We start from the raw sequence: 13,377 nt of genomic DNA, 5'->3' as shown, positions 1-13,377 counted from the left end.
GGGGGGTGCTTGTTTAAAAGGGTTAAGGATTAAAAAAAAAGGGTGGTAAGGCAAATATTGAAGTAACAGAGAGAAACAGTGGGGTTTGCGCTGAAAGGTTGGCAGGATAAAGAAATGACCAGATTAGGTGCTCCTATCTTCCACAGGGAGTGCGGAGATAGCAAAAACAGAGAGTGAAACCGGGCCTACAGGCCTCTGTAACAAGGACTCGTCCAGTGAATACACTGACAAGCAGCCTATGCTGCTGTGTACACTCTCTGCATGCACAGTATGCATGGGTGTGCTCTTAAGTGTATGTTCAAATGAAGCAAAGCTTAATTAAAGCTTAAAGTAGGCATAGTGGGCACTTGTGCATAAGGTAAAATTTTACTGCGCCGGAGTCCGCATTAAAGCGAAAGAAAAACTGGATGGGCTCGCAAGTCAGCGGTGATCATCCTCAACGAAATCACGTTTTCAGCTTTCAAGATGCAACAAAATGGCTGCTGCCCTCTGACATGCAATGTCACCCGACTGTTGAGAGTTTGTCATTCACTGGCGTGGAGGGGTGCTCCTGAAGAGTTGACTGAACGTAGACATGAGAAACTTATAATATGGAAGCATGTTGGAATGGGGGGGTGTGGGGGTGGCTTTATGCAACATCCCAAAGAAGCCAGCAGATTGAGACTAGTGTTGCTGAATATGGAAAGGGGGCACACAGCAAAGGCTGCTGGGAGTTTCTGATTGGCTGCTAATGTTGCTATCCAGGCTGGGATTGGTGGAGCTGACGCAGCCCGACATCACGTTGTCGGGACTAAACCCTTTTGAACTGAGGCAAAGCAGAGAGGCACAGATATCAAAACACATACACATATGTGCATGCACACACCCACATGAACGCATTAAAAGGGAAGCATTACATGCAACTGAATATGCACCTGTGCATTGCCCCCCCGACACACACACGCGCATATGTTTTTATAGATATATATCTATATCTATCAAACCTCTGCTGTTTTGATACGTGCCAGGAGAAAACAGAATTCGTAATGCTCCCGGGCTCGTCTTCATATACGATCTCTAGTGAATGTGTGCAGTTAAAAGGGAAAAGAGTGAACTTCCTTAATTTCTCCATTCTCTTTTAAGCCCAGCTCTAAGGTGGACAGAATAAATTGGAGCTTAAGCATGCGTGAAGGCACAGCCAGCGGGCCCTTTTCCACCACTCCATGCTACATTTGTCAAATCAGAGGAATTTCTGCTACACGTGAACCCGGAATCTGAGAAGAGAGAAACGGCCGGGATTCACATTTAAGTCACGCGCAAAGGAGCAACACTCAGGGAGACTGAGAAAAAAGTACATTTGAGTTTGTGGTTATTCCAAAATATGTCGTCTGATCTTACCTGTGACAAAAAAATAAAAATAAAAATACATAGTGCATAGACAATAAGCTGCACACTATTAATAAAACATGAGATGAGACAAGGCAGCGAGTCAAGGGAAATGCATGACTAGTCTTTTGGCCTCACTGCTTTTTCACCGTGGTGTGTCAGCTCGACTCTTTGCCCCCAGTAAGACGTGTCTCTGCTCTCAGCTGTGGTCAACAGGAGAAGAATCCCTTCTGATTAGGAGGATGGGGCTCTTGGATGATCTTCAGCGCTCAGTAGCTTCTTCTTCCCCTGCATCCTTCCAAAATCCTGCCTCATGTAGAACAGCCGAAGTGAAAAGCTTATGCTTGTATTTATCTGGGTATTTGCGGTAGACGCACAAACATGGCTGACATTCCAGTGTATGTAGGTCACACCAGGAGCGATCATGAGAGAGCAATCATGACAGATGCAAAAGGGATGACAAAACCGTCACGGGCAACGTTACTGTGAGTGTTGCGTGTGTGCACACAAGCCTGAAGGTTGGGCCTATGAATCTTTGATCCATCTCTTCCCAAGTTGTCATGCCCCTCCCTACATTCAATATAAGTGAGCACAGTACCTCTTTGCCTGTCCTTTCTGTCTCTCACACACACATAGATGCACACACCCTCTACATATCCTCCCGGTGCATTAATGTTCTTACATCACCTCCTCCAGTGAGCACAGAAAACAAGAGAGCAACAGACTTGAAGAAAAGAAGAGATATGGCTTTTGGGGGATGTGGTCCTTGTCGATGCTGTGCAAGTGCGATGGAATAGCGATCACAAGTGAAGCATCTGAATTAGTTAAGCGAGCTGTTACGACGTCGCTCCAAAGTTTCTGAACAGTCACCAGCTTCCTGTCACTGACTACTTCAGATATGTCGTTAAGGGACTAAACCCACGGATGAAGCACAAGTGAGCACAATAACATAAAAATCCAAAGACGTTATTCAACCTAGAAATGAGCGAATTTAGTATCATCATTGCGTCACCCAGAATCCAATATGTGTAGTGAACGACAAAAGGCTGGTATACATATAATAAAGTAAGAAAGACGCACATGCTCAGTGAGGTTTTCGGGAGCTTGAACATGCACCACACTGGTGGGTCTCTCCATGGATGGCTGGATCTCAGACACATTAACACTGTCTGGCGTTGACTTACACCCATGAGACCTCCCCCCACCACAACACACACACAGGCACACGTCTGGGCATCATCCTTCTGCTCTAATACACCCTGTGCCCCTTGGGAGAGGACTTATTTGAGGGCAACTTTGGGGTTTGTCTGTGAGTGTATGTGTGCGCTGCTACCTTGTGTTGGATCGTGCTTCTCCCAAAAGTGTTTAAGCAGTTCTTCAAGGCTGATGTCTTGGGGGGAGAACACCACTCTCACCACCTCGGTGTGACCTGTCAGACCTAGTGGAGAAGCACAAATTTGCATTAATCTAAGTAAAGTGACACGACATCCCCTCTTATGATGTCCACTCGATCCAGGTTCTCCTTATTTCACTCTGTTCTCCTACATTTCACCACAAACACTGGACATACTGTAACAGCTGATTAAATTTAAAACAATTGCCTACTGAAAACTGCAAAGGAGAGCTCATGAGTGGGATGCTTGTGCAGTGAGTTCAGGTGCCACAGGTAGAAGACAGTCAGCCATTGCTCATGGCACAATGGGGAGAGAGAAAGTGGCAGAAAGAGAGATTCAGATAGAAAGAGAGAGCAAGAGAGAAAGCAGTCAATGTTGGGGTTTATGGTGGAGGTTGCCAAAAGCACTCACTCCTGTCTGCAGCTGCCAGGACCCCGAAGCTTCAACAAGCTGCCTGCAGGCATTCACAAAGTAGGAGCTGCTTTAAGTCTCACATGTAGGTGCATCCGCAACGGGAAACACATTTAGAGCAGAAAAGGTAATCTCAAACGCCAAGCACCCCTTTGCAAACACATTTTTCTTCTAAACATAAAGACAGAGGTGTCAGCTTGGAACTGCTTCAGAAGAAACTGTAAGTACAGTATACAGCACACACACAAAAGATGCCCACACAGAAAGATTTATCAGGTGCATTGCAGATAATAGATGAATGTCTGCCAAATTCATGCATCTGGTTTGAAACCAACTTTCTCTTTTCTAAATGATGCTCAGAGGAACATGGTGTGCCAAATGAAAATGGAGGAGTTCGTTTATTTAAACTGTTGTTACCAAAGTCAAGGAGTGTGTATTAACTAATTTCTGAAAAAAAAGGTGATGCTAGAAACTTTAAGCATATTTTTAGATTTAGATTGTAATATATAAGCATATTGTGCAGCAAAACTCCTCAAGTGTTTATATTTTGCAAGGAAAATTGGAAACAGGTGGAGCTATTTAATGAAATGTGCAAATACTCATAGAAGTACAGTATATAGGAGCTTGAAAGACAGTATTTCATATGACCACCTTTATTCTTCAACACAGTCTGAACTCTCTTAGTCAAGCTTTCTGTGTGTTTTTCTATCCAGGTATGCTTTAAATGCATTGGCAGTGTGTTTGGGATCATTATCATGCTGGAAAATGGAGCCACTGCTTTCAGATGCTTTCCAGATGGCACTGCATAGTGGATAAAAATCTGATGGCAGTTTTCTGCATTCATTATTCCATCAATTATGATACGATCCTCAACACCACTATGACAGATCCTCCACTGTGTTTTATAGATGGCTGAAGACACTAACTGTTGGATCTCAGTTACACGACAATTTAAACCAAAAATTGCAAATTTGCAATAATCGTCTCAAAAGACCTTTAAATACTTTAAAAAATGCTTTAAATACTCTCTGTTGCAGCAGGCTTCCCCTCCCTGAGCCTGGTTCTGCTGGAGGTTTCTTCCTGTTAAAAGGGAGTTTTTCCTTCCCACAGTCGCCAAAGTGCTTGCTCATTGGGCATCTTATCATTGTTGGGTTTTTCTCTGTATGTATTATTGTAGGGTCTACGTTACTATATAAAGTGCCTTGAGGTGACTGTTGTTGGGGTTTGGTGCTGTATAAATAAAACTGAATTGAATTGAACTGAATTCTTAACAGCCACCCTCACCCTGAAATCATTTCTTATGACTTCAGTGAACAGCTGGTGGATCAGCTGATGGGCCAGATGCATCTCTTGGGTCCTGTGTTAGGTCAGGTCTGGATTATTTCTTAATGACATCACTTTCAGATGTCATTTATCTGGTGTAACACAGTTAGCTAAATATATTAGCAAAATATAAAGAAATGAGGGGTGGCTCGAGACTATGCATAATACTGGACTTGGCATATTTAATATGTATTACCTGTATAAAACCTCTAACTCTGTGGGATTGCAAACATTCTGCAAACACAGAACAGTGAGTGTGGTTGCAGACTGGCAGTCATGCTGTGAGCAACTCAACAAAAATGGTAGAAATTCAGCTGGAGCAAAAATAGCTGTTAAGATCTGAAATAATATGACTGTGGTATGACTCTTCAGGGTTGTCGCACATGAAAGGGGTGAAAGTGGAAAAGGCCAGCAACACTAAAGCTGCTAGAGATTCAATTTTTGGCTGAAGGACCCTTCAGCAAGGTGAACAGCCCTCTGGGTGAAAAATACCTCAAAGCCCAACATGGCATCCCGTTGGCCTTTTTAGTTTAATTGTTATCTGCTGTTATAAACAGCAATGAGTGAAAAAGCTTTGGAAATCCACAGAAATACTTGGAATTACCTTCAGTGAGCAAACAAGAGTCTTAAGTATAATTATTGTTATTTCACCCACAGTGGCTATATGAATGCACTCAGAAGCTACGCCTGTGCTGAAGAATGCATTCTTGAAAAATATAACTTCACATTGGGGCTACTGCCTTCTGACATTTGTCTTACAAGTTTCTTATGCCAGTAGCAATCATCCAGAGCCAAAACAGCATGAAGCAATAAAACACACACTCTCTATTGCAGTAATGGCCCTATAGCAAAGCCATATTTACTGCAAACTTTCTGCTCACTGCTCCAAGTCACAGTGAATGACACAACATAATCACAGTGGTTCCTTATAGAAAAGTCCTATATTTAATCACAAAACACAACTGACCTTCCAACCCAAATCAAAAGTGTATGAAAGACTATATAAACAGTCACAGTCTTTCTCCTTTCTTCCACTCCTATTTATTATAGTGGTTGTGATATTAATAGTTCAGATCCTGCACTGAAATAGAATTTACGGCCTATACCTTAGAGATCTACACATGGCCTCCATTAACTCTATCTGTAAGATATAAACTGAACTAAAGTGGAAAACATGGAAGTCGTGTAGTGGTGCTGTGTCGCTGTGAGGATATAAGCAAAACACTGGAGTCTGGAATTTATGGGTTTTTTTTGTTCTAATAACAATCACCAACCTTTTTTTGTAACCAATTTTACCACTTGTTAGTTTACTAAGGTTTGGCAGAAAATAACAAACTAATGAGAGATTTTTAAAAATCCATTGATATGATCAGCAGTCTATCTGACTGTTATGGTTGGAGGACTGGATTCATCTTCATGCAGCACGGTAGAACTGAAAGGTATCAGCATTAGCCTTTGATTCTGTATCGCAAACATCTCGTGCAATGGACTGTTTTACAAATTAGTTCAAATATGCTCATTGATAATAACATCATTTTCTCATCACTCCCAGCTGTCTGTCTGTGTCTGTCGAATCTGACTGCACCTCAACCTCTTCTATTTCTGTCTGTCAGAGCATCCAGCCTGTCCTTCTATCCCTCCCTGGCTCTTCTGACAGTTCCATCAACCCCTTCTTTCTGTCTGTCTGTCTGTCCTGCCTTGGCTGTGTTGACAGCTCCTCGGTCTCATGCCGTCGCAGTGTTCTGCTCCGTCATGGCCAATGGAGCGACGCCTGCACTCTCTCAGCCGATGGACAGGTAACCATTCTTTCTCACACTTTTTTTCCTCAAAAGTTTATTTTACCCATTTCCCCACTTGCTTCGTCACTCAGTCTCTCTTTTTCTGTCATCTGTCTCCATCTCCATCTTCCTCCATAGCTGACCATCGTGTTGCTGGGAAACTGACAGAAAGCAGGACTGGGAGGAGAACAGATAGAAACATAGAAATTCTATGAAGGGCTCTGCTCAGAAAATCTGCCAACTAAGCCCAGAGCATCTTTCCCTTCCTTTACACGTTCCCATGCTGTGCCTTCACCTAGACATTATGCCAGTATGGAGTGATGGAGAAGCCTCAAACTAACACTCATATCTCCTAAAACACAAGGGAGGGAAAAGGAGAGTAAAATCTAACATATTCTCTTGAATATATACATCAACTGCCTACATAAATCTTTTCGACTGTCATGATGAGGACCGCTGAGAGACTAATTTAGAGGGATTCAGACAGGTAGCCAAACATTTTCAAAGCCTCCGACTGCAAATACTCAGGATTTATGCCTTCATCTCCGGCACGTTCGCCAAATCAAACTCTCAGGGAAAGAAGCCCAATCTATGGCGCTTCATACACAGTAACCTCTGTTGGCAAAAACGCCGCAGTACAGCACAGTACAGAGCCCAATCCTTACAAGTAGGTCATGGGGGGGTGGGGACGGGTGGGTGCAGCCCATCTGGAGCGGTGCATTCTGAGTAGTTGACTGCAGATGAAGGGAAGGAGCAAGAGGAAGAGATAGCTTTACTTAAAGCAACCTTTCCAGCTGTTTATCTGTTTTATTTTGGCCATAGATGTAACAGTAAAATGTCCTGCTCAGGGGAAGGTAGCATGATCGGTTATTATAAATCAAAGTGCAGGTATAATTACACAAATGCGTAAAAGCGCAGTACCTGAGCAGACCTCTTCGTAAGTGGGGTTTGGTGTGAAGCCACTTGCATAGCCCACTTGTGTGGAGAAGACTCCCGGAAGTCGCCAGAAAAGTTTCTCGGCTCCCCAGAAACAGCCCATTCCTGGATGCGCACAAACAAATGCATGAATCGCCCCTGCTTCAGCGCTACAGTAAAACCAGCTTCTCGCCAAAATGTGTTACTAACCACAAACTGGTAAAAGAGGATGCCATATTGGTTTATTTCTGATTTTTCAAAAGTGTGATTGTGCAGTCTCACCAAACATGATGGTCTCCATCCCTTCTGGGAAAGGCTCCACAGTTGGATTCCCATTGACTGCATGCTTGTCTGTGAAAAGAAACAGTGTGCAAATATGGCTTCAGACCATAACACAGTGTTGCAACAGTACAAATTACAATACGAGAGCAAAGAGGCCTATTAGGCGCCTCGATTTGGCCTCACAAGTCTTTACAGGCTGCCCCGGGCCAGCAAATCAAAGCCAGAGGCTTCTGTGCAGGAAAGACATTTAAGGGATTACACAGCTTTGACTGCTATTCTATCCCTGCTGTCCTCTCCTCAATACACACAATTAAACACAAAGCAGCAGTTCTGTCTGATCTCTCTCCCTCTTACTTCACTTTATGTGGAATGAAAGCGTGTTTAGTGTGCAGCTCGACACCACTGGGCGTCCACAAAGCAAAAAAGATGACTACACTTCAAGGGCGTGAGCCTGTATAACCTCACATGTGGGGAAGAGCACTGCAAGTAGACTCAATGCCACCCTAATCTTCATCATGTTAAAAATACCCAATAAGTAAAACAAACTGGAGTGCTGAGAGGTAGCACTCTACTGCCAACTGTGCTGAGTGGAATTAGAGTGCTAAAAAGGAAGTGTGTGTGTGAGTGTGTAGCTCGCAAATGTGTGAGGGGGATTAGGGTTTAAGAAGACTGAGGTGACTTAGCGTGCAAATCTCCACTAAGCAAGGCTGGTTTGTACTGCAACCACTAATATTAGTCTACAGATAAACAGGCCACGGGGTACACTAAGAGCTTAGGCACATCCCAATAATGGACGCTTGCGCTGAGTTCAATGTGCGATTACTTTCTGGCTGCTCAGAAATGTTATGTGCAACACTGACCTGAATAAAAACAATCTCTAATCTGATACGGACATAATAGTTCATTTCCTAGATGGGATGATCTCCCTCTGCGACAAAAGGCCAAAGAACAGCAGCTACCTTCAGTTTAGGCTTCCAGAAATCGTTCCGAACCCAGACAGCAGAGCACAGAAAAGAAACAGTTTCTGAATGCTTGGGCCCTTAAGATTAAGTGTTTGGAAGACTACACAATAAAAGAGTACACTTGAGCTGATAATACTTTCTTGGCGTGCTAAGGCACTTCTGTTACTTGACAAAAAACTGTTTGTTTTTTACTGTGGAGTAGCACACTGCACAAGCACAAAGAAGTAAAATGTCACGGGGGCCTGGGTGCCCTAAGGCGGTCTCTTCTTGCCCTCCTGTTGTGCGACAGTGCTGTCTTTCAGCAGCAGGTTGTTTGGCAGTGCTAGGTCATGTTCACGAGCACAGTTAACTCCAGTCAAAGTATATGAGTGCCTGTACGGGCAAAATATTCTCATCCGATGGAGGTGACTTGAGGAGGTGTGAGAACATTAGATATCTTCCGTTTTTTCCCTGTGAATTTGCATTGTTTCTATCCTCCGCTCACTCTCACCCTCTTGTCCTTTGTTTCTGGCCACGACGATAAAAAGTACTGTAGCTGCCAAACGACTGAGAGAGAAAGAGAGCGCGAAACTGAGAGAGTGAGAGGGAGAAGAGTGTGCGATAGAGAAGGAGGAGAAGTGGGAGGAGGAGAGATCAAGCTTGCCAAAACAATAAAAGGCGTAAATAGCCAGTGAGAAGCAACAGATGAGGGTAGCAGAGAGGCAGTGAAGGATTCTTTTTGGCTTTCGGACCACCATGCCTTTGGGCGCTATATAAAAAGACCAAGCACTTCATCCAAGAGAACACGGAGAAAGCAAACACACAAACAAATAAACAAACAAAAAAGAGAGAGAGAGAGGTAAAAACAAAGTTAGCCAAGAATATGCCGACACAGCACTGTCCAAAGAAGGAAACTCAGAGCCAAATCTCCCCGCCCTCTCATCTCTGTCAGCTGCTCTCCATCTTCACTTCACACTCTCTTCCTCGCACCACCTTCCCATCATCCCTCACTCCCTTCTTGCTAAACATGTGCGCGGCTGCCTGCATGCACGCAACCAGCCACACAATCACCTGCACACCAACCTCTGCAGTGGGTGTTTCTCCCAGGGAGCATCTGGCAGAGGTCCAGACAGTGCCAGGCTGGCTCCTTTCACTGTGCCTGGTCCAGCACCCCCCGCCCTCCCCCTCCAGACCAGCGCCCACACCCCACTCTGCCAGAATTACCCCATCTAACACACGCAGGCACTGAGAAAGAACTGAATACCCTCACTACGCTCCCTCACTACGCCAGCAAAAGAAAGAACAGAGGACGACAAAAAAAAAAAAAAAAACAAGCAGGGAGGGTGACTGACTGGGCTTACAAAAGGAGAAAACAGGCTGAATATGGGGGAAGGATTCATGAAAAGGCTTTTTTTCCCAACTTGGATGAGATATGGGCGTAATTTTTTTGCGTGTCTTTGTTTTCTCGGATATCTGAAAAGCACTGCACCTTCTATACAGTGCAGCAGGACAGAAGCGGAATACGTTGGTCACCTTTTGTTGCTTTTAGGATGTCGGTTGTAGGCGGCTGGACCAGAACCAGAAAAATCAAACCCGGACACCCTGCCACTCTGCTTGAATCAAGCTTACCACCAGTCAAGGGGACAACAATCTGTCTGTTGTTTAGCGGACAATAAAGCCCAGTTTGACTTGTTTTAGTGGGTATTTAGTCTTTGTTAACCTCCGCTTCTACCCGTGATCCCGTGTTTCTCACCCGTAAAACTGAAGTCCAAGCGCTCCTGCCTCCTCACAGGGACCCGGGAGAGGTTCTATCCCTGGATGCCAAAACTGGCATTGGAAGGTTGATTTCCAGGCTGCTCTGTTTACTTCCTTCCAAAAAAAAAAATCCATTCTATCGCTTTCCTCTCTTTCGTCCCCTTCCCTCCCTCTTTCCTATTCCCCTTCCTAGCTTCACACAGGTTGGCAGGGACTCAGGCACGAGTCGTCGGAGCAGGCTGATGCTTTATGCCGCTGCCAACTACTCCTCTGCTGAATGGGAGGGTGGGTAGGGGCGAGAAAGAGTGGAACAAATTGGGGAGGGGGGGATAAAAAAAAATACCATTAAAAGGTAAGTAATGAAAACTTTGCTGCTGTGGCCTGTAAACAACTAACCCAACTTGTTATTGTGATGCATACATACACCTCACACAGTCACTATTCTGGGTTGGAAAAAGATTGCGATTATTACATCAGCTCCACTATTCCCCTTCCTCAAAGATGGAGGAGCATCCTGTTTGGGCCTGCTCGTAAATCTAACACAAGCCGGTGTGATGGGAAAAAAATAAAACAGTCTCCAAGTGGCCCAAGAAAAATGCTCATTCTCCCCCTACACATATATGAGAGCAAATCCAATGATTTTCTATACAGCTAGTGTCACAGAGGGGTTTACTCCAGAGTGCACTGACCAAGATGCATGAAGAGTGTAAAGGTCTCCAATTCACTGACTGACTGTGGTATGGAAACCATACAAGAATCAAATGACAGATTTCAGGTTATGTTCTTGCGCTGACATTCTAGTAAAAATCAGTGAGCTGCAGGACCGCCCATAAGCAAATCTCTCATTTATTTATCTTCTGTTTGGATACTTAATTTATATGTTTACTCAACGCATGCATGCTTTCTCCCCCTCCAAGCTCTTTCCAAAACTAGGAACCCAAGGGCATCAAGAGACGGAAGAGAAGCAACAGAGGTATAACACCAGAAATATATCTTCTCTATGAAGCTGCTTTTAAGAGTTATAGTGAAACATGTAGCAGAGATTGATTTTAGTCAGCTGACCTCCCCCATCCTGTTTAGAAGAAATATTGGCAGTCTATCCCGCACTGACTCAAAATAATAGCTACTGTGCCCCTACCATGTAGCAATCTGCCACTGGATCATTCTCGCCAAGGTCACTGAGTACATTATACAGACTGGAGCAAGGAAGGGAGAGAACACAGGACAACAGGACATCTGAACAAGAAACGGGGTGCTTCTTTAAATGGAAGGCTAGAAGTAGCTTTCAAAATTAGCGATCTTCATTGTGGACAGGACGCAAGTGCGTGCACTCGGACACACACACGAGGCTGGGACAGCACAGGGCATATGTGGAGACCGTTCTTGCAATCCTTAAATTACTCATGCTTAATGGCTCACACCGTCAAACACAGAAGCATGCTATTCCAACACACACATACACACACTTGAACGACCCCATCTAAACTGCTCCCCCATGGTGAAAGGGGAGGAACAGATTTCTGCCATGCGGTGTCTCCGAGCTGCTTCAACAGACGGAGAAGGAACTTACGACGGGGCGGAGCCTTCATGCGCATAATGCCCAGATGGACCTCTGGACGCTGCGGCACGGCTTCATCCTATGCGCTCACACCCAGGTCCCACAATGCACTTTGTGGATAGAGCTATGTTCATATCACACCACGATTCTCCTTGGTGGTACACTGATACTGGCCTTGCGGTCCCGAATTAATAAGACGAAAAAGTGAATGAAACGACAAGACGAGCTGAGGTGAGGCAGGGATGTTTGACTCACAGAATGAATGATATTCCGAACAGTTCAGCAAAAAGTAGTAAAATGATTTCATTCAGTTGTTTAAATGTGACATTTTCTGTGCCAGGATGGCTATAACAGAGCTGAGGACTTGATCCAAACAGATTTGTGTTATCCTGACTTAATCAACAACTATTTGTACACAATCCCACCACATATCCCAACAGGCTTTTGCTGCCACTACAGATTTTGTTGTTGACTGAAAGATTTTATTACTGTCCACAGACTACATCACACAAATTCACTAAACAGGCTAAACAGAGGGGTGAGGGGAAAAATACAGATACAGTACAGTGACACCAAATATCGACATTTTATTCATTAAATCAAACTACTATGGAAATACAACAAACGCGAGGGCTGATCTCATGCACCACCATCTTGAGATAATGTTACTCGACCAAACCGCTCAAACAAAGGGAAAGTTGCTGAGCACAAATGTAATAGTTAAATATTAGTTTCTGTCCATGTAGACAGCAACAGTTATGTGATTTTTCTATGACCTATCACAGTTAATTGCTGCAGAAACAGGTTGCATGTAATTGCTAACTTAACCCCATTCAATCGCAGACTGATAGCAGACTGGCTCCGTCTTCAGGACACATTTAAGGCAGGTGTTGGCATGCTTGATTATTATCATTTTTGTAGAAAAAAAAAAGACATTAAATAACTTTTATTTCCAACTCTACTAAATAGTATCACAGCAAATGTATCCTGAGGTACTTGGTTTGAAAAGTTAATGTCAGGGCAGGTAAAAAAGCTCCAAACCTCCATATTTATATCTCCACAGTTGTGAAAATGTCAGGCTAACACAAGAGTTCTGTGGATACAATTTACTTAGTCATCGTATCCATATCAGCAACCCATAGTGTGATGTCAAAAGTCCAGCAAATACTAACATTTTTATTTCCACCCAATAAAAACTGTAATTTAAAGAGTAAATAATTCTGACCTGCAGCTCAAACACATTTAATTCAACATAAATTAAGCAACAAATACTGCATCCATTCTAGTCATCGTAAAATGGCCTCTTCACTTACTGTGCAATGCTTGGAAAACAAAACTAAAACTATATATGGCGGTACATAGTCTGCCTGGATGGAAGGGTTGTAGTATACTAGAGCTTCCATGGGAAAAACCCAAATGGAGAATGAATCAATGTGTTGGTGTTGTTCTTACGCCACCGTAATTAATGCTGCTCCAAAACCGTCACTGAAAAACTGACTGTTCAGGATGCTGTGCTGAGTTTTACAGCTCAGGTGGAGAAAAGACTGGAGCCAGAACGTCAATGACACTGTAACTCATCCGGCTCACAATCCATCGCAATTCATGTTATTGCCCGTAAAACGACAAGTATGACCTTCACCTTGAGCACAATTTAG

General features: G+C 43.8%; 1 protein-coding gene across 8 annotated transcripts in view; it reads right to left on the bottom strand.

The window, feature by feature from the left end:
- Window positions 1-13,377, bottom strand: part of msrab (methionine sulfoxide reductase Ab) — a 41,943-nt gene that overhangs the window by 25,443 nt on the left and 3,123 nt on the right. For 6 of the 8 annotated variants that reach the window (XR_013903898.1, XR_013903899.1, XR_013903900.1 and 3 more), the window contains exons 2-4: window positions 7,469-7,537; window positions 7,193-7,312; window positions 2,699-2,803 (exon numbers count right to left, since the gene is read on the bottom strand). Coding sequence is in view for 5 of the 8 variants with exons in the window: in XM_080294106.1 (XP_080150232.1) it covers window positions 2,699-2,803; window positions 7,193-7,312; window positions 7,469-7,537 (294 nt within the window). In the remaining 3 variants the exon portion in view is untranslated. Of the gene's footprint in view, window positions 1-2,698; window positions 2,804-7,192; window positions 7,313-7,468; window positions 7,538-10,162; window positions 10,784-13,377 lie in introns of those variants that run through there. The other 2 variants (XM_080294108.1, XM_026151750.2) reach the window with 2 other exon arrangements.

This window comes from Astatotilapia calliptera, chromosome 19, assembly GCF_964374335.1.
Source record: "Astatotilapia calliptera chromosome 19, fAstCal68.1, whole genome shotgun sequence".
NCBI classification, from domain to species: Eukaryota; Metazoa; Chordata; class Actinopteri; order Cichliformes; family Cichlidae; genus Astatotilapia; species Astatotilapia calliptera.
Note: the sequence above shows the minus strand (reverse complement) of the source record. Positions and strands in the feature narration are given on the sequence as shown.